General features: G+C 55.4%; 1 protein-coding gene and 1 long non-coding RNA gene across 4 annotated transcripts; one reads left to right on the top strand and one right to left on the bottom strand.

Moving 5' to 3' along the window:
* Window positions 1402-26853, top strand: TAB1 (TGF-beta activated kinase 1 (MAP3K7) binding protein 1). Of its 3 annotated transcripts, none has more exons than XM_021090929.1 (11): window positions 1402-1528; window positions 13328-13464; window positions 13835-13988; window positions 14902-14988; window positions 15465-15603; window positions 16483-16596; window positions 17264-17375; window positions 19314-19458; window positions 21721-21943; window positions 22922-23084; window positions 26331-26853. In XM_021090929.1, the coding sequence occupies exons 1-11, from the start codon at window positions 1496-1498 to the stop codon at window positions 26836-26838; spliced, it is 1815 nt and encodes a 604-aa protein (XP_020946588.1). In that variant the 5' UTR covers window positions 1402-1495; the 3' UTR covers window positions 26839-26853.
* Window positions 20100-24525, bottom strand: LOC110260641. Its single transcript, XR_002343890.1, has 3 exons — window positions 23144-24525; window positions 21181-21277; window positions 20100-20191 (listed from the first exon to the last, which is right to left on the bottom strand). It is a non-coding gene; the product is annotated as an uncharacterized LOC110260641 (long non-coding RNA).

Raw genomic sequence — 26926 nt, 5'->3', positions numbered from 1 at the left:
CGTGCTGTGGGTGCAGCGAGAAAAAAAATGACTGAGGGAGTGATTTTTTGTTTGTTTGTTTTTGTCTTTTTGCCTTTTTCTAGGGCCCCTCCCGTGGCACATGGAGGTTCCCAGGCTAGGGGTCTAATCGGAGCTATAGCCACCAGCCTACACCACAGCCACAGCAACGCGGGATCCGAGCCGCATCTGCAACCAACACCACAGCTCACGGCAACGCCAGATCCTTAACCCACTGAGCAAGGCCAGGGATTGAACCCGCAACCTCATGGTTCCCAGTCGGATTCGTTAACCACAGAGCCATGACGGGAACTCCCGGACTTTTTTTCTTACACATCTCAGAAGCACCTCAAACTCAACATGTCCAAATGGAAATTTCTCCCTATCCTCAAACCTAGCTGGTCTTGCTAGAAATCCAGAAGAATCTTTGGAGTTCCCTGGTGTCTCGGCAGGTTAAGGATCTAGTGTTGTCACAGATGTGGTGTGGGTTTGATCCCTGGTCTGGAAATTCCACATGTCGTGGCCAAAAAAAAAAAAAAAAAAGGAAATCTGGAAGAAACTTTGACACATCTCTTCCCGGCACCCTCCACAAGCAATCCATGATCACACCCTGACAATTTCATCTCCTAAATAAAACTCACCCACTGCCTAGATCTAGAACAAGAATCTCCTAATTGGTCTTCCTGTCCCTCCTCCAAGCCTCTTCTGAACACCAATTTTGTACACAGTAGTCAAAGGGATCTTTCTACCAACAGAATGATGTCAATAGCTTGCTCAGAAGTCAACTCTCCTTTGTCCTCCAGATGAATAGCCCAACTCCTGCCTGGGGCGGCAAGATCAGAGCCTGCCCTCTACCCCCTTCACCTCACTCTTTCCTCCATCTCTGTTCCAGCAGCAGGGCCTTCTGTGACACGCGGGCTTCCTGAACCCACCCTGCTCCCTTTCCTCGTGCCCTGTGCGCTAGCTGTCCCCTCCCGCTCTCCTTGAGGCCCGCTACCTGCCTACCACATCCATAAACTCTCTTCCTAGCAAGCAGCACCACTCGAGACGCCTTACCCATGTAAATGCTGTCCTCCCCAATTAAAATGTTAGCTTTTTGAGGGCCTGTCTGGTTTTGCTGCTTCACCCTAAAGGGCCAGACACAGTTACCCAATTAACATTTATTGAGTGAATACTAATTCGCCCTCCCTCGCTCCCATAGGGCTCACAAAGCACCCTAATCCAGGGCCTTAGGAGTCCCACCGGAAAGGAACCCTGGAGGAGGCGCTGAAAGATGGACGAGAGACAACACAGAAAACCTTTACCTACTGCAAAATAAAGGCTGGAAAAGCGCGCCTGCGCACTCGCCTTGCGACGGCCGCATCCCGCTTCGGCCTTGGGGTGGCGCTGGGCGCATGCTCCGTGGCAGCGCGGTCCTCCCGGCCGGCTCCGGGCCGCTCTAGCCGCCCTTCTCGCCTGCTCTGCGGGAGGCGGGCGCGCCAGCGGGGGTCCCTCCAAGATGGCGGCGCAGAGGAGGAGTCTGCTGCAGAGTGTGAGGAACCGACCCGCTCTTCGGGCTGGGGGTCGGGAGCCCGGGGCAGGGAGGGGGGAGCCTGTCGGGTGCAGGCGCAGCTCCCTCTCCGCCTTTGGGCCGCCTCTGCGTCTTTGGCGGGGTCTGGCCGCCATCCTTTCCTTTCCCGGGCCGGCCCCCTTCATTCCCAACCTGGGGCGCGTGTGGCCCCGCAAGGCCTGCGCGTGCGCGCTGCCTGCCGGTCCGTGGGGAGCTCGGATTCGCGGTGCGGCGGCCGGGAACGTCAAGGGCCCGACGAGGGTGGGAGCGCTTTGAGCCCGCAGGGACAGTGGCGCGCGACAGCCGAGGAAGCTGGGGGTAGCGAGGCAGCCCGGCTCGCTGAGCCGGTCGTGCGAGGATAATAATCAGCAGCAGCCACTTGGGTATCCCTTATTGAATCCCACGCTTTGTGCCAATACATTTTCATTTGTAAGTTTAATTTTCCCATCATCCCTTGAGATAGGTACGGTAATTCTTCCTGTTTTACACATGAGGAAACTGAGGCACAGAGAGGTGGTCATTTGCCCAAGGTCACGCAGCTGGTAAGTGGCAGAGCTAGGAAATCAGTGATTCTGATTCCAGAAACCTTCTTAACCTCTAGGCTTTAGAAAGGAGTGACTGGCAGCCTGGGTTCTGGTCCCGGCTCTAATTAGCTGTGCCTCCATTGGCCTCAGTTTCCTTATCCTTTAGGTAAGCAGGCAGTGGGAAGATTGTCCTGAAATTCATCCCTCTCCCTGGCCTGAATCCTCCTGGGTTTGTCACTGATGTCTTCCAGCCCCTGCATCCTTTTGACACATCTGCTCATAGATGCACACACACATGTTGGCACCATGGAAGTATTCTGACCAGCCAGGGCAGGTTGCAGGACCCTCCGGGCCCTTCTTAGATGTGGCGATCTGATGTTCTTTCCTGTGGACTTGTCTGCCTCTTTTACTGGAAAGTGAACTTGAAGAGAGGGACGTGTGATCTACAATGAATAGTGTCGCCAAGCATGTACCACACTGGTAGGTGCCAGGCATTCAGTAACTTCTTTGTAAAGGAATGAGTTAAGCATTTGAAGCAGATCCAGTGCTCAGCCTTGGCCTTACAGAGATGCAGCAGGCCTTGGCCTTCCTGCCCTTGGGGGTCTTAAAGCATCAGAACTGGAGGGAAAGGGGTGACCTTCGTGGCTGTATACTAATGAGAGGCTTTATGTGGGTTCCCGATGAAATTGCTCTTCCAGGACAGCAATTCCCAGCTTTCCCTGGTGGGGTTAGCTCTCTTCCCCTCCACTTCTCTGACTGCCCCTTTATTTTACTACTGCCTGGCAAGTCGGCCTTAAACTTGAGTGGGTTAGGTAGGTCTGGCCCTCTCTTCTGTAGAAGGGCAGGGGCCCTAACTAAGTGTCCATGGTGTAATAAATACTGGCCAGATGGTGGCAGATGCTGGATGTGGTAACTCTTGTGGGCTGACTCAGCGTACTGAGGAGAGTGGCTACCAGCTTCCCTCCCTTCTAGGTGTGATGGAGCCCAAGGGACTCAGGTTAGACAGAGGCAAGCTTTGCTAGCTCCTGACTGTGTTCCTGAGTGGTGTGGAATCTTTCAAAATTGGATAGTTAGCTTTAAGCACATAGCTCTGTGTGTGTGTGTGTGTGTGTGTGTGTGTGTGTGTGTGTCTGTCTGTCTGTCTGTCTTTTTAGGACCACACTTGCAGCATATGGAAGTTCCCAGGCTAGGGGTCAAATTGGAGCTGTAGCTGCCAGCCTCCGCCACAACCACAGCAACCCGGGATCCAAGCTGCATCTGCGACCTACACCACCGCTCACAGCAACGACAGATCCTTAACCCACTTGAGCAAGTCCAGGGATTGAACCTGAGTCCTCATGGATACTAGTTGGGTTTGTTACTGCTGAGCCACAACAGGAACTCCGAGCACATGGCATTTTGATGAAAGACGAAGGGATGGCAGGGGTGTCCACACCAGGCCCTTCCCACCCTAATGATGATCAAGACGTCCCTGCTCCCAGGATGTCCAAGTGTTCATGCGATGTGCTGGGCCTTGCTGACCTTCTCTCCACTGTCCTGAGTCAGGTGAGGGTATCTCAGACACCATCCTTCAGCCGGTAGCCGTGAGGGCTGCTGGTCCCTAGTTACTGGGCATGGGGATGCCAAGATACATAAGGCAGGTGACCACGCTCACTGCATTTGCGGTCCTGCTTGGGAGGAGGAGCTGTATATCACAGTACGATGTGTAAGACACTCTAGTGTCTCTGTGGAGGGGGGCTGCAGATGGCCTAACGGGACCATCAGTGGTCAGGGGAGGCTTGCAGGAAGGGCTGGGAATTTGCTGATGTGGTGCTGGGGGGAAATGCTGGGGCCAAGATGGCAGAGCACGTCATGGGATGCCATCCTGAGGCGTTTCAGCTCCTTCCCCAGACAGTGTGGTACCTTAAGAGGTCTTTTGAAGAAAAGGTGAGCTTTTGAAGCAGCTTCAAAAGAACATAGGCCCTTCAGAGCCTGAAAAAACAGCTCCCAGATGGCCTTGAGCAAGTCACTTAACATCCTTGAACCTTGGCCTATCTCTTCGCATTCCTAAACCTTGGTTTTCCCAACCAAGAGGACTCCCAGGAGTCGTGTTAGTATTCAGTGAACACGGGCTCCGCTCCAGCCATGCGTCCACCTTCAGTTCTGCTGGGAATGAACACCTGTGCTTCATTCCTCGGATGTCAGCCAGTGCTCTGGGTGGCAGGCACTGTGTAGGCACAGAGGACCCAGCCCTCGTGACGCTTACGTTCTAGTAAGGGACACAGGAAGCAGTGAGTGAGTACAGGTTGTAAATGGTATAATAATTCCTGGAACATACCATAGGTGGTGCTGCAAGGAGGAGTAGGCGGGAGTCACAGACAGGCTGGGGGGCAGCTGTTGTAGATGGAGTGGTGGGGGGTGACTGTTGAACCTTTTTTTTCCTCTTCAGGGCCAGGAAGTTCCCAGGCTAGGGGTTGAATCGGAACCCCTACACCACAGCCACAGTCACAGCAACGCGGGATCTGAGCCTCGTCTGCAACCTACACCACAGCTCTCGGCAACGCCGGATCCTTAACCCACTAAGTGAGGCCAGGGATCGAACCTGCGTCCTCATGGATCCTCGTCGGGTTTGTTACCACTGAGCCATGACAGGAACTCCCCGTTTAACATTTGGTGAGGTGAAGTGGGGTTATGAGCGGGAGGATTCTCCCTCTCAGAAAGGCTCACCTGTTCTGGGACCGTCACGGAGGCCAGTGCGGCTGGAGGGGAGTGCGCTGGGCAGTGTGGTAGCCGAGGTCCCAGGGAGCCTTGTGGATCCAGATGTACACTGTGGATTCTGGGCTAAGTGTGGTGTGGATTCTTGGGTGGATTTGAATAGGGCACCAAGTGACTGAGTTGTGACGGGAGAAAGGGCCTTCCGTCAGGAGGCCTTTGAGCGACGAGCTGCTTGGGACCTGCTGAGTGGCGCTCCCCGTTGTCCAGGCGTGGGACAGCAGCGGCTTGGCCAGAGTGCCGACAGCGGACTGGTGAGAAGTACGGGGTTCCGGCTGTGCCGAGGGAAGAGCTGATCTGATTCGCTGACGGATCAGGTGTGGGGCTTGTGACGGACGAAGGGTCCAGGAGAATGAGCTTTTGGTTGGAACCCCAGTGGTGCGGTTTCCTGAGGCAGGGAACGTCGGAGCACCCTGGGAGGCAGGGAGAATCAAGCGTTTGATTTTGCCCCACCTGTTACTGAATTATTTAAAAAGTCAACTTGCAATCACCGTTTTCCTCCCGAGCACTTGTATCTGGGAAGTCACAGGTTCTAGCCATATGTATTTTTTCTAATGTATATTCAAATAAACAGAGCCTTAAGTAAAACCCTCCTTAGATCGTCCTCTCCAGCCAGCTCATCTCACACGTCATCCGAGCGCGGTCCAGCTGCTCTCACACACAGCACGCGCCACAGTGACTCGTGGCCCCGTTAGGAATGCACCAGGGCATTTTGCGATGAAAACATAGAGCCGCTTTGATGGAAAGCCTGGGGAAAGAGGTGGGGGCCAGGAGTGGAGCGGGTCCCCGAGAAGTGAGGAAGGCAAAGGGGGGCATTCAGAAAGACGGAGACGGCAGGAGGCATTGGGGTGTTTGAAGCTTTTCGGAGAGAAAGAACTGCCACCCCCACCCCGAGCCGTCTTCCCGAGGGCATTATTCTCCCTTTCTGAGCTTCCTTTTTTCCTCTAAGGAATCCGGGTGCTTTTTGCCACAAAAACACTCAGCCTTTTCATACTATAATTTGATATTCAAGCTGTGGCCTGAACTTGGAATCATGCTTTTGTCCATTTCTGTGGCCCAGGAGTTTGCGATGAGTCTCTGCGGGGACTTTTATGGACTCTTTTTATGCAACGTGATCACACATGTACATGAGGTGCTCCTGCTTAAATACGTGTGCACAAGGCGTAACGCCCTTAATGGGTTAAGTTCAATTGAAGCGCTAGGGAAGTTTATACCCAAATATGAATTCGGAAAGCTCCCTCAGGCATTCAAGTCAAAATTAGGCTTTTTGAAACCGATTCCTTCTTGTGAGAGGTTAGCTTGTAACCCATCAAAGGGAAATCGGCCACGCTCACTATTGTAGGTGTTTACGTGGCTCTGTGACAAGGCTGTGCTGAGCCTGAGACACCCCCTCCTCGGCTTCTGGGGACTCCCATTCTGGGCGCTCAAGCCCCGCCTGTCCTGGTGCCTGGGGCCTGGCATCTGTGGGCGCGGGAGAAGGAACGTGTCACTGCGTGCAGAGCGGAGGGTGGGTGGTGCGTGTGACTAGAAAATACACGACCTTTCCCGAAAATGTTCAGCAGTGTGGAGGAGGGAAGCAAGCAGGTGGGCGGTCTAGTGGGTTTTAATAGCATCGGCAGTGCATGCTCGGGATGAATAATCCCTTGTGGAGGTGGAGAGCCGGCGGGGGGGGGGGAATACAACTGAATCTCACCCGGCCGCGGCGGCGGCGTGAGAATGATTTGGGGGCCGCTGCTGCAAGCAGGGCAGGCTGCATCCTCTCCCACGCGGGGAGCACCTCCTGGAATTCTCAGGCCACTTGCTCTTGAATGTTCGCGCTGCCATGGGGGCGGCAGGGCCGGCTGCTGAAGCAGCGCTCGTGAGTATCCGAGAAATGGCCCATGTCATTGGATCGAAAACACGACTGAGTATAAGGACGCATTATTTTATATACTGTAAAGAAAAAAGCGCACTGCTAATTAACCTGTCACACACCAACTTTGGAGATGTTGAGAAATGTTGAAAACACGCGTCTTCGAATCAGTTGAAGTAAGTAGCCAGTCAATACCAGGCGACAACCTGAGAGCTGCCACGAGGGCAAGTGGTTCATGGCCAGTAAGCAGGTGCCCAGTAGGTACGGTGAGGCTCAGGCATGGATTTCTCAGGCAGGGGCCCCGTGGCCTTGGGCGGTGTCTCCCGAGAGTCCGGGACCTGGACGTGAGGTGGTTGGTGTGTGATGCTATCAAACTCATCGTTCCATATGGAGATGATTTGCTTTATGGTTTTCTTTGAGACTTTCTGAAGATGTCAAGAGAGAGACTTGGTTTGACCTCTTATGCACCTAACACCTCTCTGATTCTTGCTCATCTCCCTTTTTTCAACGGAGAGAGCAGGGCTTCCGTGCAGAGGGCGGCAAGCAGACCGCCTTCAGCTAGAATTCAACAACCTCGTTTTGTTTTCCTTTTTATTACCTTTAAGATTTGGCAGGTAGTAATGGTTTTCCTGCTATAACACAGAAAAGTTTACATTCAGAATGAAATCATTCGGAGTTTCCTGGTGGCTCAGCCCGTTAAGGATTTGGCATCGTCAAGGCTGTGGCTCATTTTCATTCCTGTGGTTCAGGTTTGATCTCTGGCCCAAAAACTTCCACGTGCCGTGGGCACAGCCAAGAGGAAAAAAAAATTAAAGGAAAAGTGGAAGTTCCTTCTGTGGTGCAACAAGATCAGCAGTGTCCCTGGAGCTCTGGGACACAGGTTCAGAAGCCCAGCACTGTGCGTTAAGGATCCAGCATTGCAGTGTAGGTCACTGCTACGGCTTGGATCTGATCCCTGGCCTGGGAACTGTGTATGCTGTGGGGCAGCCAAAAAAGAAAAAGAAAAACTAAAGAAAGAAGAGGTGAGAGAATAAAGCAAAAACATGAAGTGGATAATGAGTTGGTGAGCGGGTGGTTGGAGTTTGGGAAACAAGGCCTCTGGCACCAGTTGGATTTGAGCAGCGGGCCTTTTGGGGGTGGACAGGACTCGGAAAGACGGACACAGGGAGGTCCTTAACCCACTATGGCAGGCTGGCGATCAAACCCGTGCCTCCACAGCAACCCAAGCTGCTACAGTTGGATTCTTTTTTTTTTTTTTTTTGTCTTTTTGCCATTTCCTTGGCCGCTCCTGTGGCATATGGAAGTTCCCAGGCTAGGGGTCTAATCGGAGCTATAGCTGCCAGCCTATACCACAGCCACAGCAGTGTGGGATCCAAGCCACATCTTCGACCTGCACCACAGCTCTTGGCAATGCCAGATCCTTAACCCGCTGAGCAAGGCCAGGGATCGAACATGTGTCCTCATGGATGCTAGTCAGATTCGTTTCCACTGAGCCATAGTGGAAACTCCCATAGATAGTTTCTTAATATGCTCTTTGGGTAATTTTTTTCCTTATTTCTTATCTGTTTAAATAGCAGGCCAGGTCAGGTTGGCTAGAAACTCAGTGTTTAAATAGCGCCAGTACGAAATAAGGAGAACTTTGATCATCAAGGTTCTTGTATTAACTGGTTGATTTGTTTTAAAACGTGTGCTTGTTTTTGTGACTGTACCTTTAGGGTCAGTAGTCTCGTCACTGGAGGCCCCAAAAATATGGCTTTTCAAATATCATAAATCTTGGGTGAAAGTATGACTTTCCTCCTGTGTTTGGTGTGGACACTTCCTGTCAGAAGTGGGTCAGCTTCCCGTGCTTTTTGTTCTGTTCACGGTTTTTTAGAAATCATTTGGAACGCTCTCTAGCAGGCTTTGTCTGTACAAGATAGACAGCTGAGTGAGCTCGTTAATCTGTCAAAGGGTGAGATTTGAAACCACGTCAACAGGCTGGAAGACTGAGATAAAAGCATCAAGGTATAATCCAGCAGATATAAATTTAGATTTTAAAAGATCCTCTACCAGAGTGTGGTTGTTGGGGATCAACTCAGGAGGACTTTAGAGGAAAAAGACTTCGTTATTTTAGTTGACAGGAAGGAGGACTTTTCACATGGAGGCTAGATGCCCATCTTTTCTTTAAGTATATGAAGGCTACAGAATTTTTTTTGTTTTTGGCTGGGCCCACGGCAGCATGTAGGAGTTCCCAGGCCAGGGTTCGACCCTGGGCTGCTGCAGTGACAGCGCTGGATCCTGTGCTGCTGCAAGGGAACGCCTAAAGGCTGTAGATTCTTCGGGTTGATTTTCCATCTTGCCCCCCTCCTGTCTTACCTGCGTTAGTTTATCATGCATTCTCTAGGGTTTCCAGGTACTGTCATGTCAACTGCAGATAGAGATGACGGTACTGCTTTCCCAGTCCTGTTGCTCTGCTTCTTTTCTCGTGTCTAATTGCATGTGCTGACAGCTCCAGTATCCTCGCCGTGTTCCTGATGCTAATGCCAGCGCCTCTCGTGCTTCCCCACTAGGGAAGATGCTGGGGTGAGGGCTGACTGAAGCATACTTAAAATGGCACGTAAGAAAATACCCATCTGCATTCCCGTCGTGGCTCAGTGATTAACAAATCCAACTAGGAACCATGAGGTTTCAGGTTCGATCCCTGGCCTTGCTCAGTGGGTTAAGGATCCGGCGTTGCCATGAGCTGTGTTGTAGGTTACAGATGTGGCTTGGATCCCACATTGCTGTGACTCTGGCATAGGTTGGTGACTATAGCTCCCATTCGACCCCTAGCCTGGGAACCTCCATATTCCACCGGAAGCGGCCCTAGAAAAGACCAAAAAAAAAAAGAGAGAGAGAAGATATCCATCAATTAACTGCTTTCTTAAGCGTTTTTATCAGGAGTGGACAGGCTGCCCTTAAAATAAAAGTAGTACTAGAGGCTTCACCCCTTGACCTAAACTGATTGCCAATGAATAAAACAGGGTATTTCCAAATTACTAGCTCAACATTGTGCAAATAAAATTTCAGGAAAAGCACTTAACATTGTAGAAGGATCCAGACACTAGGCATGAATACTCCTTGGAGAACAAGGTACTCGTTAAGTAGGTTGACCACTGGCAGGCAGACAGTTCTGGTTTGCGGGAGCTTGCCCTGCTCACGTCTGCCATCAGTCAGTGCGGCGTCAGCCCACTCCTGCCAGCAGCGTCGTGAGCGCCCATCGTGAATGCTTTTAATGAGTTGTTCCTCTGCCGTGACGCAGTGACTCGGCAAGTTCCTCGGTCATCCACTCGAGTTTGTTTCCTTCCTTGTGAAAGACTAACTTACCAGTCTTTTTCAGAGTCTGTGTCTCGGTGTTGAGGGGGCCCTTAAGTTGCTTGGGTGATATTTATTTTTTGCTGGAAAGTATGAATTTGTTGGGAAGATTTGAGTCCCTGGAAGCCTGCCTCTGTCCCTTGTGGGAGTTAGATAATGGCAGAGGAAGCACTGTGATTGCAGCATCGATGACACGTTTTGTGTTGTGGGCGACACATTTGTACTGTTCCTCTCATATTAGAGGATGAGTTCAGTCCACCTTAATCTCAGTTTTAATCACAGACAGGATTCTAGAAAGTATCAATGTCTTTTCCTCCCATGCTTTAACGCAGCTGTGGCATTTTGGGTTGCTTAATATTGGCTTTTTGGCCATCTTTTCAGGAGGACAGTGGACACTTCTCATTGGGGAGATGCTTTTGTGCTTCTGCTTAATCTTGTGCTTAATTTCACCCCAGTTGGAGGCAGGAGACGGATCCTAGAAAAAGGAGCTTCTTCGGGAAATTTGCTTGCCAGGTCGCCCAGACCTTTGTGAAGTCCTTGGTGCTGGAGGTATATTGATCAGATCTCAAACATAGGGATGGAGTTCCCGTCGTGGCTCAGCAGGGTAAAAATCCAACTAGTGTCCATGAAGCTGCGGATTCAATCCCTGGCCTTGCTCAGTAAGTTAAGGATCCAGCATTTCTGCCAGCTGTGGTGTAGGCTACAGACGAGGCTCAGATTCCGAGTTGCTGTGGCTATGGTGTAGGCTGGCAGCTGCAGCTCCTATTTGACCCCTAGCCCGGAAACTTCCATATACCACAGGTGTGGCCCTCAAAAGACAAAAAAAAAAAAAAAAAAAGAAAAAAGAAAATCGTGAACCATGGAAAATTTTAAAAATTATTAAATAGATTCCATCGAAACTAAAAGTTTTTCCTCTGCAAAAGACACGAGTAAGTGAATGAAATAGCAAGCTACAGGCTGGGGAAAATATTTGCAAGTCACATATGCAACAAAAGACTTTTATCCAAAATATGTAAAGAACTCTTCAAACTCAACAGTTAAGAAAGCAAACAGCCCAATTAAAACATGGGCATGAAACCGACACTTCACCAAAACGCCATCTGGGGATGGCAAATAAGCACATGAAGAGACGCTCAGCATCATTCTTAGCCCTGAGGGAAATGCGGGTTAAAGCCGTGAGGAGCTGCCACTGCACACTTCTTAGAGGTCTTTTTTTTTTTTTTAATTGCTTTTTTTAGGGCCATACCCACACCCATAGAGGTTCCCAGGCTAGGGTCGAATTGGAGCTGTAGCTGCCGGCCTACACCACAGCCACAGCAACACCAGATCCGCACTGAATCTGTGACTTACACCATAGCTCACGGCAATGTCAGATCCTTATTAACCCACTGAGCAAGGCCAGGGATTGAACCTGCATCTTCATGGATTCTAGTTGGGGTCGTTACTGCTGAGCCACAAAGGGAACTCCAATATAACCGTATTTCATACCAGTAAAATGTACACTTAAAAGTGGTTAGAGTTTTGTCCTGGGTATTAACCACAATAAAAAGAGGGGGAAAAGGGGTTACGTGCCGCATAATCTCATTTTGGGCCTTCTTGAAAAGACTGTAGGTCAGTGGTTGCCTGGAGTTAGCAGAGCCTGTGGCTCAGAGGGGACAGCATGACGGTGTGTTTCGGGATGACGGGCTGTTCTGTATCTTGATTGTGGCAGTAGTTACACAAATCTCTGCAAGTATTAAAATTCATAGACCTGCACATCAGAAAGGCAGTTTTACTGTATGTCAATTTAAAAATAAAAACAACCTCCCACACCCGGCTGAAGTTGCTCTAGGGTGCAAAGCACAAAACCAAAGCGCTAGAATAAATACAGCATAAAAGCAATTAAAATGAAAAAAAAAAAAGCCATAAAAGTCACTCCCTGTCAGTAAGTAAATAAACAAACGATGAAATTTGCCACAAGAGGTAACCACAGGTTTTCACATATCTGATTGCAAAAGCCTGTTGAAGTGGTTTTCACATCCTTTTTTGAAGACTGTCACTGCTAACTTCTAAGGAGTTGTGCACAGTATTCCTGCTTGTTTAATGTTTCAATAAAGCTTTCAGTCCAGGTTTTACCCTCCTTACGGTTGAACCTTGATTTTCCCCGTTGTTGTAGTTCGCTGTAGTTCAGCGTGTGGCACGAGAGAGTCTTTGTGAACCAGGCACAGGTCTCGGGTGAGGCCAGGTGTAGGGGAAGCTTTCAGGGCAAGGCAGTGGATCGAGCCCGGGCCTTGTGTCAGGGCTGTTTCTGGGGCTTAGAAACTGCAGGTGCTCAGAATGCACCCCGAGGAGATTGGGCAGGGGCCGGGACAGCCGTGTGTGTGTGTGTGTGTGTGTGTGTGTGTGTGTGTGTAGCTCCGTTGTGATTGTGTGTGTGAAGCTGCCGTGTGTGTGTGTGTGTGTGTGTGTGTGTGTGTGTGTGTGTAGCTCCGTTGTGATTGTGTGTGTGTGTGTGAAGCTCTGTTGTGATTATACTGAACAGCCTGCTTTGAGATCTTGGGGTAGAATGGGCATCAGAAAGGGGCAGGAAGGAGTCGGGGGCCAGGTGTAGGAGGGGCACACGAGAGGGCTGGCACCCAAGCCTGGAGAGGGGCTTCCCAAAAGAAGACTTCCTGGAGGAGGTGACTCCTGAGCCAGAGTCCCAAAGGACATGGAAAGTTGCTAGACAAGGACAAGGAGGGAAAGAGGGGGTGTGGACAGGGCACTGCAAGCGTGTGGTACTAGTGGAGGAGGAGGGCAGGTGGTAGAGGATTCTAGGGTGGCAAGGGGGCCAGGAAGAGTGACCGAGGCAAGCTTTAGTAAGTTGCTTTCTCAAGGTGGGGTCCTGGGCTGCGTGACTCACCCCCAGCCTGCAAAGCAGATGTCCTGAGCCCCGCAGGATCAGCCTTTCTGGAAATCTGTGGTTGTACCAGTGCCAAGGGATCAGAGTCAGAGCCACTGCACTGTGAGATGGGGAGCCAACGAAGAGTTTATACCAGGAGCGTCTCTCTCACTCGTGCTCCACGGTGGAGTGCTCACCTGGAGACACAACTGAGCCTTGCATTTGGGGACTCTGGTCGTTTTCAGGTTTCCTGGGGAAGAGTTTGCAGAGTAGCCATGGAGCCATGCAAACCTTTCTGCAAGTGTTTGTTCATACCCCCCCCTTGTCATCTTCCAGGAGGCAGTGGAACCCTGCGGGTGGTGCTCGGAGCCTGCCGGGTTTGGGTTGGGGAAGAAGACGCTGAAGTGGGGTCTGCTCTGGGCCAGACGGTAATGCATTGGGGTTTCCTGGTGTCCCTCCAGGAGCAGCAGCCGAGCTGGACGGATGACCTGCCGCTCTGCCACCTCTCTGGGGTTGGCTCAGCCTCCAACCGCAGCTATTCTGCTGATGGCAAGGGCACCGAGAGCCACCCACCGGAGGACAACTGGCTCAAGTTCAGGTGAGAGTGCCAGCAGTGCTCTCCTGGGCATCAGAAAGAGGTTTGCAAGCCAGAAAAAGCAGTTTTGTAGAGTCTTGCATGGGACTTGCTAGCGAGACGTGGCCCATGGGAGGTGTGTCTCCTGTCGCTGCCACGTCTAGACCTCAGACCGGCTGAGGGCCTGCTCTGGGGGGAGGGGGCAGTCCAGGAGGTCACGGCCAGAGTGAAATGATGGCCCAAGTGGGGGACCCACTGGGCCCCTGAAACCACTGCTGCCGCATCTTCTGTTTCCCCAGTTCCTTCCCCTCCCCACCCCCCTCCCCCTGGAACTGGCGTCGCTCTTCTGTGAGCCCCTGGTCTCAGGCTGCCACCCACCCTGTCCTTCTGTCAGGAGTGAGAACAACTGCTTCCTGTACGGGGTCTTCAACGGCTACGATGGCAACCGGGTGACCAACTTCGTGGCCCAGCGGCTGTCCGCGGAGCTCCTGCTGGGCCAGCTCAGCGCCGAGCACACTGAGGCCGACGTGCGGCGGGTGCTGCTGCAGGTACGGGTGCGAGGAGGCTGCCCGTGACCGGTTCCCTGACGGTGCAGTCGGCCCTGCAACCGTGGAGCGCCGGGTTAGCCCGGGCTTGGTCTCAAGGCCCTGCCGGCTCCTCGGCTCTGCAGAGGAAGCAGCTCTGGGAGGGCGCCCACGTCCCAGGGCGCAGGGCTGGGCAGCCAGCAGCGGTCCTGCCCCACGATGGGCTGGCGGGGCCCTGGAGGAGGGGCTCCCGGGGAGGGGGAGGGAGGGCGGTCACCTTGGACGGGGGGTGCCCGGGCTGGGCCTCCTCACTCATGGTTGGCTGGCGCCCGATGCCAGTTCCGCATGTTGCTCTTGTTTTGGACGTTTCCCTCCTGGCATCTCCACTTGGAAGCAGGTCCGGAAGCACTTAGCTGTAGACGAGAAGGGTGGATTCCTGTTCCTCGAAAACAGCGTGTCCGGCCATTTTCTTGCCTTGTCCCCGGTCTCAGGGCCCCGTGCCGGTGATTCCCAGCCAGTGCCCCTGGGGGTCCCTCAGGATGTGGCAGTGACACTAACTCTGAGCCACGCTCTGGGTGCCCAGGGCGGCTTCTCTCAGTCACCTGTGTCTCACAGATGAGGAGGCTGGGACTGCCCAGCCGGCAGGTGCAGAGCTGGCCATCACCCCGGGCGGCCTGACTCCAAGCCTGTGCGCTTACCTCTCTGCCGTCCCTGCCTCTCTGGTCACTCTGCAGTGCCACTGGGAAGGCAGCAGTGCCATGGGGCCACGTCGTTGTCAAACTTTGCAGGAGCAGCAGTGCCCAGCGCTGCCGTGTATGAATCCCTCACCACCTGATGGCCCGCAGTTGATACAGCTGTCGCTATTCATAGCGGGTGTTTCAGCATCAGGTGACAGCAGTGTTTGAACTGGCCTCTGCCCCCCGTCCTGTGCCCCCAGGCCTTCGACGTGGTGGAGAGGAGCTTCCTGGAGTCCATTGATGATGCCTTGGCCGAGAAAGCGAGCCTCCAGTCCCAGCTGCCTGAGGTAGCGTCCCCAGCCTGTGCCCCAGGAGGAGCAGGTCACGGCCTGGCTTTGCTCGGAGCAAGGACTCCCCTGCCGTGTCACTCCCAAGTCATTGACAACTAGGCCAGAACAGCAGGTGTCACGGGGACAGCTCCTGACTGGGGATGCGGATGGTATACCCTCCTTGGCCGGCTGTGAGCAGCCGTACTCTGAGGCTCCGCGTGGGCAGGGGGGTGAAAGATGGCCCTTCTAGGTCAGCCTGTGGCCTGGATCTGTCCACAGCCTCGCCACCTACCTGCTCATCGCACGTGACGGCGCCCTCAGGGCTGACGGGACCAGTTAGGTCCTGTGTGGCTTTCCTGGAAGGAGCCTGCCTGGAGCTGTGGCCAGCCTCCCTCCTGGCTGGGCCCCAGAAGCTCACTCTTCAGGGGAGCGGAGCTTGGGGAGGTGGCCGCCAAGGCCCCAGGCCTGCTCTGACCCCCGACGATGGCTTCTAGGGTGTTCCTCAGCACCAGCTGCCTCCCCAGTATCAGAAGATCCTTGAAAGACTCAAGACGTTGGAGCGGGAGGTTTCGGGAGGAGCCATGGCCGTCGTGGCAGTCCTTCTCAGCAACAGGCTCTACGTGGCCAATGTCGGTGAGCTGCCTCCCGTCCCGGGGCGGGGGCGTAGGGGGGAGGTCGGCAGCAGGCTCCCCGTGTCTTCTGGGCGGTCTGCTTCCCAGACACAAGACCCCAGGGTCCTGAGGCCATGGCGCGTTTCACGTTACACCACAGGACGTCTCCGTCCCGGTCCCGGGCCCAGTTCCAGGCCAGGGCGTTGGAAGTACCTGCTGAGAGGCGGGTCTTGGGGAGCTTCGTCCCCTCTCTGGGCTGCCTCAGCGACTTCCTCTGGTGCTTGAGGTTGCCTGGCTGTGGAAGACCCACGTGGCCTCCTCTAAAGGGCAGCAAGATAGGCTGAGGGGGGCTGGGGGCTGAGGCAGAGAAGAGGCCACATGGGGCCCTGAGAAGAAGGTACCCCCAGGGGGGACAGATTACTATAGGGACCCTGGAGACACCCCACTGTCAGGGTCCCTCTTCTTTCTTTAGGATCTCATTATGGACAAAACATAAAAATGTAAAAAAATAAGGAGTGAATAACATTTAATAGTCTCGCGTGCCCATCCCCCAGCCCCCCCATCATTCCTCCCTGCCAGTCTCATTCTGTCTACAGCCCTCTGTCCCGTGTGGCTGTGAAAAAACCCAGACGTTGCACGTGTTAGTGCGTCTCCTTAGACAACAGGTCTCTTGTTAAAATCATCCTCAGCCATCCTCGGATGACACTGGAAGGTTTCACCGAATCCATCCCTTAACACCATCCGCTCTCCCTGCCTGGTGATCGCTCCCGTGGTCTGAGCCTGTCCTCTGAGTTCATTTCAGGGATTTCCACGTGTGAGATGCCTGTCTTTCCCTCTTCTCGACGTGTCCTGTCTGCCCTGTGCTCTCAGTCTTTGCTCAGCTGCTCACATGCTGCTGCAGGTACGAACCGGGCGCTTTTATGCAAATCCACGGTGGATGGTCTGCAGGTGACGCAGCTGAACATGGACCACACCACCGAGAACGAGGATGAGCTCTTCCGGCTCTCGCAGCTGGGTGAGCGGGGCGAGGACGACGCAGGCCGGGGGGCGAGGGGGGGTGTCGACCCCACTGGCTCGCCCTTTGCCTTCTGCTGGTGGCCGTGGAGAGGGAGGCATGGAGTGGACGGGCTGTGACCTTGGGGCTTGGGACCAGCTTGCCAGGGGTTGAATCCCGGCTCTTGCCACTTCCTAGTTGGCGATTTGGGAACTTACTCGAGTTTTCTGTGCCTCAGTCACCCTTCTGTGTAATGACGATAACAGTAATGCTTACCCCAGGGTATCTCGAGGCTTGAAAGAGTTAAAACGTGTGAAATGCTGCCAAGAGTCCCTGGCACGTGGAGGCAGGCACTCACTGTTACTGGTGGGGACGGAGAGGCCAGAGGAGGCGTGGGGTTCTGGCCGCCGCACCACCCTGTCCCTCCCGGAAGCTTGGGCAGCAGAGGGAGCCGGGCTGAGCCGTGTCGGATCTGCTCTCACGTGGGGTGGGGGGTGGCTCTGAGCGAGGAGTGTTCTGATGGGGGTAGGGGCTTAGGGCCCTGGCGGACTTGGGGTGAGCCGCCCTCCAAGGCGCCCTGCTACACCCGCACTTCCTGTTCAGTGGGTCCTGTTGCCTTGTTTTTACTGATATGTCTGTAGCACCTTCTTTCTGAACAAAGGCTGCAGTTGTGTTGCTCTCCCTCTAGGTTTGGACGCAGGGAAGCTCAAGCAGGTGGGGGTCATCTGTGGGCAGGAGAGCACCAGGCGGATTGGGGATTACAAGGTCAAGTACGGCTACACTGACATCGACCTACTCAGGTAGGGGCTGGTCCAGCTGCCCCACGTGTGTTTGCAAGACCAGAGGGCCTGGGGCGGACACAGACGTTAGGCTCTAGGACAAAAGGTACAGTTGGAAGTTCAGAGCCCAAGGGGATGCTTTTGTCCTTCCAGAGAGGTTGGTGTGGGGCAGGCCCTGGACCCAGTGGGCCAAGGAGTTGGGGTCCTCTAGAGCTAGGCTGGCAAAAGGTCAAGTTGGGGCTCTGGGCCAAAGCCAAGGACAGCACCCAGAGTCACGGACCCAGCAAGAGAGGCCAGAGTTGGCATGAGCTGCCCGGTGTGAGCAGAGACGGACCAAAGGCCTCTTGGTCAGTGTTGTCATGGCTGGGCTGGGGCGGGGGTGCCAGATGAAGTGTCCTTCTGGGTGCCACCCAGTGCCACAGCAAGCGAGCCTTTCATCAAGCCTGCGCGCAGGTCTTTTCATCCATTCTCTTGTTCAGTCTTCCCTCGGGCCTATGAGGTAGGTGCCGCGCTTACCCGGAAGGGGTCTGCACGGGAGGAAGCTGACACATGCAGGCGTTGGGCCGCCTCCTGGTCTCGGGGTAATAGTGGACTGAGGCCAGACCTGAAGCCAGGCAGTCTGCATCGGAGCTTGTATGCTGAGCCCTGGCCACCCTGTGTGAGATCGCTGATTGGGAAAATGGGTGTGTGTGCACATGTGTGCACGTGTGTGTGTATTTGGTGGGGGCGCTCCGAGCCTAGTGTTCTGCACGTCACTTTGTGCTCACAGGGCCCGTTCCCCCATTCCTGCACAGCTACAATGCTGGCACAATACAATTCAGCATTCTTGGTAACAGTGGCCACACCTAACCCGCCCTGCCGATGGATTCTCAGGGTGTTTCCAGACTTGCTCTTTCAATTCCCACTGCTGGGACATCCTCTCTGTCCGGGCCCTGCGTGCGTGTGCGCATGTTGGAGCTTCCTGACATTGACTGGCTCTGACAGGGCGTCAGTAAATGAACCCTTTGCAGCTGGATTGGGGGCGGGGGGTGGGGGGCTGAGTCAGCTTGGAGGAGCCCAAGAGCAGTGTCTTGTGCCTTTTATTTTATTTTTTTTGTTTTGTTTTTTGCCTTTTCTAGGGCCGCATCAACAGCATGTGGAGGTTCCCAGGCTTGGGGTCTAATCAGAGCTGTAGCCTCCAGCCTTCCGCACAGCCACAGCAACATGGGATCCGAGCCGCATCTGTGACCTACACCACAGCTCTTGGCAACGCTGGATCCTTAACCCACTGAGTGAGGCCAGGGATCCAAACCCAAAACCTCATGGTTCCTAGTCGGATTTGTTAACCACTGAGCCACAATGGGAGCTCACGAGCAGTGCCTTTTAAAAGCGAATCCGGGAGTTTCCGTCATGGCTTGGCGGAAACGAATCTGATTAGTATCCATGAGGACACAGGTCCGATCCCTGGCCTTGCTCGGTGAGTTAAGGATCCGGCGAAAGCTGTGGTGTGGGTCACAGACGCGGCTTGGCGTGGCTGTGGCTGTGGTGTAGGCCGGCAGCTAGAGCTTGATTGGACCCGTAGCCTGGGAACCTCCATAAGCTGCGGGTGAGGCCCCTAAAAAGACAAAAAAGATAAAAATTTTAAATAATAAATAAAAGCGAACCCTTCCCTCTTTCCGTCCCACCCTCCCTCTGTCACCCCTGGCTCTGTGAACAAGCTCCATGGAGTGGGGCCAGGATTAGGCATTTGACCTTGGCCATTCTGAGCCCCACTGCCCACTGGCCCTCTCAGCTTTATTTTAGCAGCTGCTCTCAGAGAGGACAGGTCTGTTTTTCTGATTTTTTTTTCCTTCCTCTCTTCCTTTTCCTTTTATCAAGATGTGTTTTATTTTACATTCTGGGTGCATATTCTTCTCACCAGAATAAATGTCCCCAGGGGCTGTTCCAAACATAGCTCTCCCCTCCGCTCTCCTCCCGCAGCGCTGCCAAGTCCAAGCCGATCATCGCAGAGCCGGAAATCCACGGTGCACAGCCCCTGGACGGGGTGACCGGCTTCCTGGTGCTGATGTCCGAGGGGCTATACAAGGCCCTGGAGGCAGCCCACGGGCCTGGGCAGGCCAACCAGGTGAGCCAGGCCTGGGCGGAGCACGGCTGGCCCGTCTACAAGGTGTGGCACCCTCGGGGACTCAGCCAGCCCTCCTGTTCAGCTCCTAAGTGTCAGGGACCCAGAGCACTGCACCAGATATCTAATCTGCGCTCAAAGTTGGGGGAAGATAAAAACCAGAATTCCAAGAACACCCATCCCACCCAAAGCTCTGCTCGTCTGAGCTTGAAGCAGTATCAGTCCCCAGGGCCCTGAGCAAAGCCGACGGGAAGAGGTAAGAGAAGTGAATTTCCGTAGGGATGTGTGGCCTTGGACGCTGTCCCGGAAGGGCCCAGGCCGAGGAGGGAAGCCCAGAAGGGGTGCGGCCGGAGCGCAGCCTGGTACACACGGTCCCGGTGGAGGAGTTGCAAGGCCCGTCCAGGTTGTGCTCCACCGCATCCTTCACTTCCTTTTTGAGCGGCGGATACTTCACCAAAATAAAGATGCCGACAGCGTCCTTTGTGGGGTTGTGATGAGGGCCAGGCGTGGTAGACATAGGTTCTTAGCCAGTGGGAGCTGCTCAGTTTTCCTACACCTCGGATTGTCGTCAGACTGTCGTCACTCAAGCAGGACCTCAAGGCCGTCACTTCAGGGATGACCTTGAAAGGAAGCTGCCTTTACCTGACCTTGGCCGGCTGGGTTGGTCAGACAAGTTCAGGTTGTGTTTCTCCTTCCGTCTCTGATTCTGGCAGGACAGTAATCTTTCTGCTCTTTCCTAATTAAAAATAATAAGGGGGGGGGGAGTTCCTGTCGTGGCGCAGTGGTTAATGAATCCGACTAGGAACCATGAGGTTGCGGGTTCGGTCCCTGCCCTTGCTCAGTGGGTTAACGATCCGGCGTTGCCATGAGCTGTGGTGTAGGTTGCAGACACGGCTCGGATCCAGCGTTGCTGTGGCTCTGGCGTAGGCCGGTGGCTACAGCTCCGATTCAACCCCTAGCCTGGGAACCTCCATATGCCGCGGGAGCGGCCCAAGAAATAGCAACAACGACGACAAAAAATAATAATAATAATAATAATAATAAGGGGGGGAGTTTTCCCACTGTGGCTCAGCGGTAACTGGCTGAGCTGTGGTGTAGGTCGCAGATGAGGCTCAGATGGTGCCTGGCTGTGGCTGTGGCGGAGGCCGGCAGCTGCAGCTCTGTTTTCACCCCTAACCTGGGAACTTCCAGGCTCTAAAAAAACACGTAATAATAATAACGAAGGGAAAATAATGAAAGTAATGAAGGGAAGCCTTTTGTGCCTGACTCTTGTAATAAAAGATTTTTCACCTGTTTCATCTCGTTCCTTCCAGGAGCCATGTAGGAGGGAGGGGCAGGGGCTCGCTGCCTTGTCAGGTCGGGGAGCTTGGGGCACACAGAGCGAGCCTGAGTTGACGTCGCTGGTCAGCGACGGAGCTAAGTCCTTCCTGGGCTGCGCCTAGGTCATTTTCTGTCACCTGGCCCTGCCCTCCTACCTCCAGGAGACTCCGGCCAGTCATCGCGTTGAGGATTTTGTATTCTTTCTGACTGCCATAGCCCTCAACCTGTAGAAGTTCCCAGGCCAGGGATCGAACCTGCATCACAGCAGCGACATCACCCAGTCCTTAACCCACTGAGCCACAAGAGAACTCCCCGAGTTTTATATCTTAACACCAATGTGATTTTTTTCCCCTTTCTTTGGTTTTCATGATAGAACCATCCCAGGTTAGTTGGGTTCTCACATACACTGGGCAGGGGCTTCTCCAGAGCAGGGCCCCCGTCTTCATCCTGTAGCCTGGGTTTCTGACGGAGTCGGTGTATCATCTACCACCGTAAGTTTGTTCTAGGAAAGAAAGCTTAATGGTAACAATTTGTCCTGGGTTTTTCTTTTATTTTTATTTACTTATTTTTATCCCAGGGTTTTTGTTTTTCGTGGTCTCCAGAATGCCCTCACATCCAGTATGTTACTTAATCCTCATTATGATGCAGTAAAGTGGGTATTTCCCCCCCCCCATTTTGGGGGGGGGTTGTTTTTTTGTTTTGTTTTTTGTTTTTTTTTTGGTGTGGAAGCCAGAAATCAGATCACAAAGTCACACCTCTTCTAAAGAGAATGTTCCAGAAGAATTAATCCTGACTACTTTGAGAAGCTCGGATTGCAGGCTTGGCTGGTGGAACGTCCACCTGCTTGGCGGGTGGCCCCTGAGTGTCCTGGTTAGGCTGCGAAGTCGTGACCTACAGTCCCTGGGGCCCCTTGTCCCTCACCGGGTGTGTGTTCCCTGCCCCCAGGAGATCGCAGCCATGATCGACACAGAGTTTGCCAAGCAGACCTCCCTGGATGCCGTGGCCCAGGCCGTGGTGGACCGGGTGAAGCGGATCCACAGTGACACCTTCGCCAGCGGCGGGGAGCGTGCCAAGTTCTGCCCACGGCACGAGGACATGACCCTGCTGGTGCGGAACTTCGGCTACCCTCTGGGCGAGCTGAGCCAGCCCACGCCGGCCCCAGCCCCAGGTATGTGGCCTCGCGCACGGGAAGCTGCCCGAGGATGCCGTCCAGGGCTGGCCTGGGGCGGAGCGGCTGAGGCCGTGGGCCTTGCTGCCTGCGGTGGAGTCGAGTCCGGAGGCTTAGCTCGGAGCAGTTCCAGGCAGGGCCCTGACTCGAAGCTCCCTGAGCTGCACTGATTTTTCCCGTTCTGTCTGTGAAATGAGGACAGCACCACCTGCCCCAGCCTCCTCTGAAAGGCCTGAGTGCGTGAGAAGCATTTTGCAGCGCCACCGGCCACATGGCAGGGACCATGGCAGGTGCTGGCTCAGTGCCTGCTGTGTGCCTGGCCCCTCACCCACGTGTTTCCTCTTGTTGTCAACAGCCCTTTTACCAAGAGGGAAACTGAGGCCCTGGGGGGCAGAGACCTCATGAGCCTGGGCCTGTCGGGCCTGAGGGCGATGCTTTATCCCTGCCTTTTTGATTCTGAAGTCCTGTTGCCCAGGGAGCAAGGTGATTGTTCTTTTCTAATCCCTTCCGGAGCTGCTTCGAGGCAAGACCATCCATTCCTAGGGTACATTTCTTCTTCTTTTTGCAAACGAGCAAGCCTCGCACTCCAGCATCCACAGATGGGTTTGTTTTCCCATGGACACCGGGGTTACTGGAGTTTCTCTCGCTTGTTATTGCGACCATATTTTTGTTGGGCCAACCTCAACTAGGAGCGTACTTATCCGCCTGGATTCAAGCACCGTGGGAAGCCAGGCAGTAACCCTTTCATTGAGGCAGCTCAGCCCTTGTTTCTTTTCCTGCTTTGAGCACCAGCGCTGCATTGCTCTGAGGGGAGGCCCCTGCCTGGCCAAGAAGAGTCCCGGGGCAGGGGGCCAAGCTGGGGGCACCGAGCCGGTCACGCCTACCTTCTCAGGCCCTGGAGCAGCCCTGTCCCTGCCCCCTCCCCTCTGTGCACCCCTCGGCTGCTCCCTGGGACCCACCAGTCTCTTCCTCCCAAAGCCGCAGGAGGACGCGTGTACCCCGTGTCCGTGCCGTACTCGAGCACCCAGAGCACCAGCAAGACCAGCGTGACCCTGTCCCTCGTCATGCCCTCCCAGGGCCAGCTGGTCAACGGGGCCCACAGTGCTTCCACCCTGGACGAAGCCACGCCCACCCTCACCAAGTAAGCGCGCCCACCTCCCCCCCCTTCTCTGCTTGCTTCCTGGGGACAGCCCTTGGTACCTGGACGGCAGTGGCCACGGGCCATGTCCTTCGCTGGAGAAGTCAGGGTGGGATGGCCTGAGGTCGCGTCCCTCCCACCCCCAGCGCCGGCCCTGGGGAGGCCACCCCAGTGCTGGGGCAGGACTGCAGCTTCCGGCGTCTCCCTGAAGCTGGACTCCTGACGGCTGGAGGTGCGGCCGAGCAGGCGAGGGGGAGACCACAGGCGCGCCGACAGCCTGCTGCTTGACCGTTCCCGCAGGTCCCCCGTGGTAGCTCTCATGTGATGGCGAGTTCTCCTCCGCTCTTTTCTCCTCTCCCGTCTTGGAGCGTGTGACTCCGTGGCCTCCCTCGTGGCGTCCATGCTCATGGACGTTGTTGGGCCCGTGCTGGCTTGTGAGAGCCAGTGCTCTCTGACTAAAGTGTCAGGCGGGTTGTCTAGTTTCAGGCAGCAGGGGAGGGGTGGAGGCCGCAGGGGTCTGGGGCCTGGGGGTGGGGTAGGCAGGCCCCTCCTCCCTACAGACCTGCCTGACAGGTCTGGTGTCACCCCCACCCCACCTGCCACCCCAGAGGGCCCGGGATCTGTTTTCCACATTCCAGCCCTGCCAGGAAGAATGGGGTGCCACTCCCAGCCCACTCAGGATGTGGCCAATTGGAAGGGCCACCAGGAAGGGAGTGGCACGGTTTCCCTCTGCCTCGAAGGAGGCCTTTCCTTCTCCCTGCCCCCAGGCTGCTGCTGCCACCGCCGCCACCACCGCGGACTGGAGGGCCCGACTGGCAGCTGGGCGATGGGCATCTTAAGCATAGTAGGGGTGACTCCACCCTTACGGGGCTACCCAAAGGAGCCACCAGCTGTGTCCACAAAGGCAGGCCCTGGTAGCAGCTGTCCCAGGCCAGGAGGACCAGCCATTCTGAGTTTGCAGGATGGCGTGGCTGGAGCAGCGCTGGGAGTTTGCAGGATGGTGGGCTCGCGGGTAGTTTCCCGATGTTGATGTGCTCTGTGACGGAAGCGGGGGCTGCCCAGAGAGCTCTGGGCACACGAAGGGCCCGAGGGAGGGAGGGAGGCGGTTTTCTGGGAGGCGCCCTAGCCTGCTTGTGATCAGAGGGGTGCGGACTGGATGGACTCGGAGAGGCTGGGGTGGCCGACCTCTGGGGGCCGCATGTCCCATGTCCTGCACGGTAGGTACCACGGGCCACTTGAGCGCTGAGGCGAGTGGGCCATTTGATTTAATTCTGGTTGATTTAAACAGCCACGTACAGCTGAGGCTCAGAAGCACACTTTTCACCTGCCCAGGAGCCTTGGCCGGGCTGGCTCTCGCGGTCGCCTTTGTCAGAGCAGCCTGCGCCCTGAGAGGCTGGTGGAGGCAGGCGCCTGTGTGGCCCTTGACTGACTTGTCCCGTTGTGCCCCCAGCCAGAGCCCGACCCTGACCCTGCAGTCCACCAACACCCACACCCAGAGCAGCAGCTCCAGCTCCGACGGGGGCCTCTTTCGCTCCCGGCCCACCCACTCGCTCCCGCCCGGCGAGGATGGCCGCGTGGAGCCCTACGTGGACTTCGCGGAGTTCTACCGCCTGTGGAGCGTGGACCACGGCGAGCAGAGTGTGGCGACGGCGCCGTAGCCCGGCCGGGGCGCGCGGCCCACGCAGGACCTCGCCGGGGGGACGGGCCCACCTCTGGGCTGGACGGGCCCTTTCCGGCCCTTTGCCTGTGCTCGGGGGCTGGCGGCCGCCCGGTCCTCGTAGCTCTCAGCCCCCAGCCTTCCAAGCCGTGGAGAATATTCTCTGAACACGCCAGCGCAGGCCGACCCCTTGCCAGTGCGGCTGTGCGGAGGCTGGAAGCACTCCCCTGGGTGACCTCAGCCTGGACCAGCACCGTTTCTCAGAACGGGCACCGGTGCAGCTGCCCACGAACCCACCGAGTGAGCCGAACGTGAGGAGGTTCTCCTGTGACCCTGCATGCCACAGGCCCAGAGCCACTGCTTCCTCAGGGCCACCCCTGTCCTGCCACCACCTCCCCTGGAAGAGCTTGTGGCCACTGCTAGCGCCCCCCTCACCGCTGGGCAGTGGTTCTCTCCTTTCTTCTCCGGCCTCCAGAGCGGATCCCCAGTTGGTGTGTACACCTTCGGTGCTTGCCTGGACTCACGGGGCCTGGAATGGCTGCAGAGGGGCCAGGTCACATGGAAAGGAACTGGAGGGGACTGGCCCAAGGGGAGCCCTGGTCCTAGAGCCCCAGAGGGGGCAGGCAGGCCGGTGCAGGGCCAGCTTCCAAGGGGAGCCGCGGCCAGGGCAGAGGACAGGCAGATCTCAGCACAGGGCCCTTCCGCCCCCTCCACTACGAAGCCATCTCCATTGTATGGGTGAGAGGCTTTAAAATCAGTCACAAAGGCTTGGGGACAAAGGGGGTTCTTTTCCAAGGAAGTCTGTGATACTGTTTGGTCTCTAGAAATAGAATCACTTTTTTACCACAGCAGTAAAGAAATAATAAATGGCGGTATTATCCGTCATGGCGTTAACAGAGCTACTCGTGTCTCGTAACTCTTGGGGGGGCCCCAGGAGGGGCTGCCTCCCTGTCCTGCTCAGCAGCTGGGCAGTGGCCGCCTCAGCGCCCAAGGGGAGCGCTTCGGGTTGTCCTGCGTCCTCCCAGGTCCCTGCCCATCTGGAGAGGTTGACAGCCCTCCTGCTGCGGGCCAAGTCCTCCCGGCCCTGGGCGGTGGCAGGCGCTTCCTGACCGGGAGCCCGGTTCTTGGTGTGCAAGAAGCGGCGTGGCTCTTGGGCATCAGGTCACCAGGACACAGTCCTGCACCCTCACCGTGAGTGGGAGTTGAGAAGCTTCCTTGGCTTTGCCTTGGTTTGTTTGCGTGGAGGGCCTTCCATGAGTACAGGCTGCAGAGGGCCGCCTCCCGCTTCAGGAGACTACACCCTCACCCCTCTGACACTGTAAAGTCACATAGGCTCTGCCTGGGGCCCCGCATGTAGCAGGTGCTACTTGCCGCTTCCTCTGGGAACCCAGATGCCAGGGCCGTGGGTGCGGTTCTTGCCTCTTCTCAGGGAAGCCCAGAAGGGGCCGTCCGCCAGCTCCCTGACATTTCTCCCAACAAAGGCATCTTTCATGATTCTTCTCCCCGGGCCCCCTGCTTTGAAACCAAACAAGGACACAGATCACTGCCAATCCCGACGGCCCAGCATGAGCACGCGTTTTGTTCCCACGCAGAGGTGGTGTCAGCCCGGAGCAGAGATCGGCGTTTCCAGGAGCCTGGGCGGCCTCCCTGAGGACAAACGCAGCATCCTTTGAAGGAGGATTGATGCCACCAATTTCACGGACTCCATTCCTGCCTCTGAGACAGCCCTGCCTTCAGGCTGTGTGGACCAGCTGTCCCATCCAGCCCCTTCCTGCCCTGTTCTTCAGGTCACACTGGCGGGAGTGGGCCTCAGCCCCTGCCTGTTTCCATACTCTCCTGAAACTCGCTTCAGCAAAGCCTTCGTGTTGTCTGGACAGTGCTGAGCTCAAGAACCTCCATAGCTCCCTCCTCCTGGCACCTGCTGTGTTGGAGTCATTATGTTCTTGCTCGTTCCTCTCCCACCATTCCACCCCTCCACCCTCGACCCTCTCTGAGTGGCCTGGGATGAGGCCCTCAAACCCTGTTTCATCTCCAGATGAAGGTCTGCAGCTCAGCTTTTTGTCAAAACCAAAACCAAAACCCACAACTATCATTGAATGAGTTGTAATCATGAACAAGGCAGGTACCTGTGACATCTCACATAGTGGCTAACGAGGTGTCGTCAACCCCACCATAGAGGTAAGGGATC

The sequence above is a fragment of the Sus scrofa genome, chromosome 5, assembly GCF_000003025.6.
Source record: "Sus scrofa isolate TJ Tabasco breed Duroc chromosome 5, Sscrofa11.1, whole genome shotgun sequence".
NCBI lineage: Eukaryota > Metazoa > Chordata > Mammalia > Artiodactyla > Suidae > Sus > Sus scrofa.
Note: the sequence above shows the minus strand (reverse complement) of the source record. Positions and strands in the feature narration are given on the sequence as shown.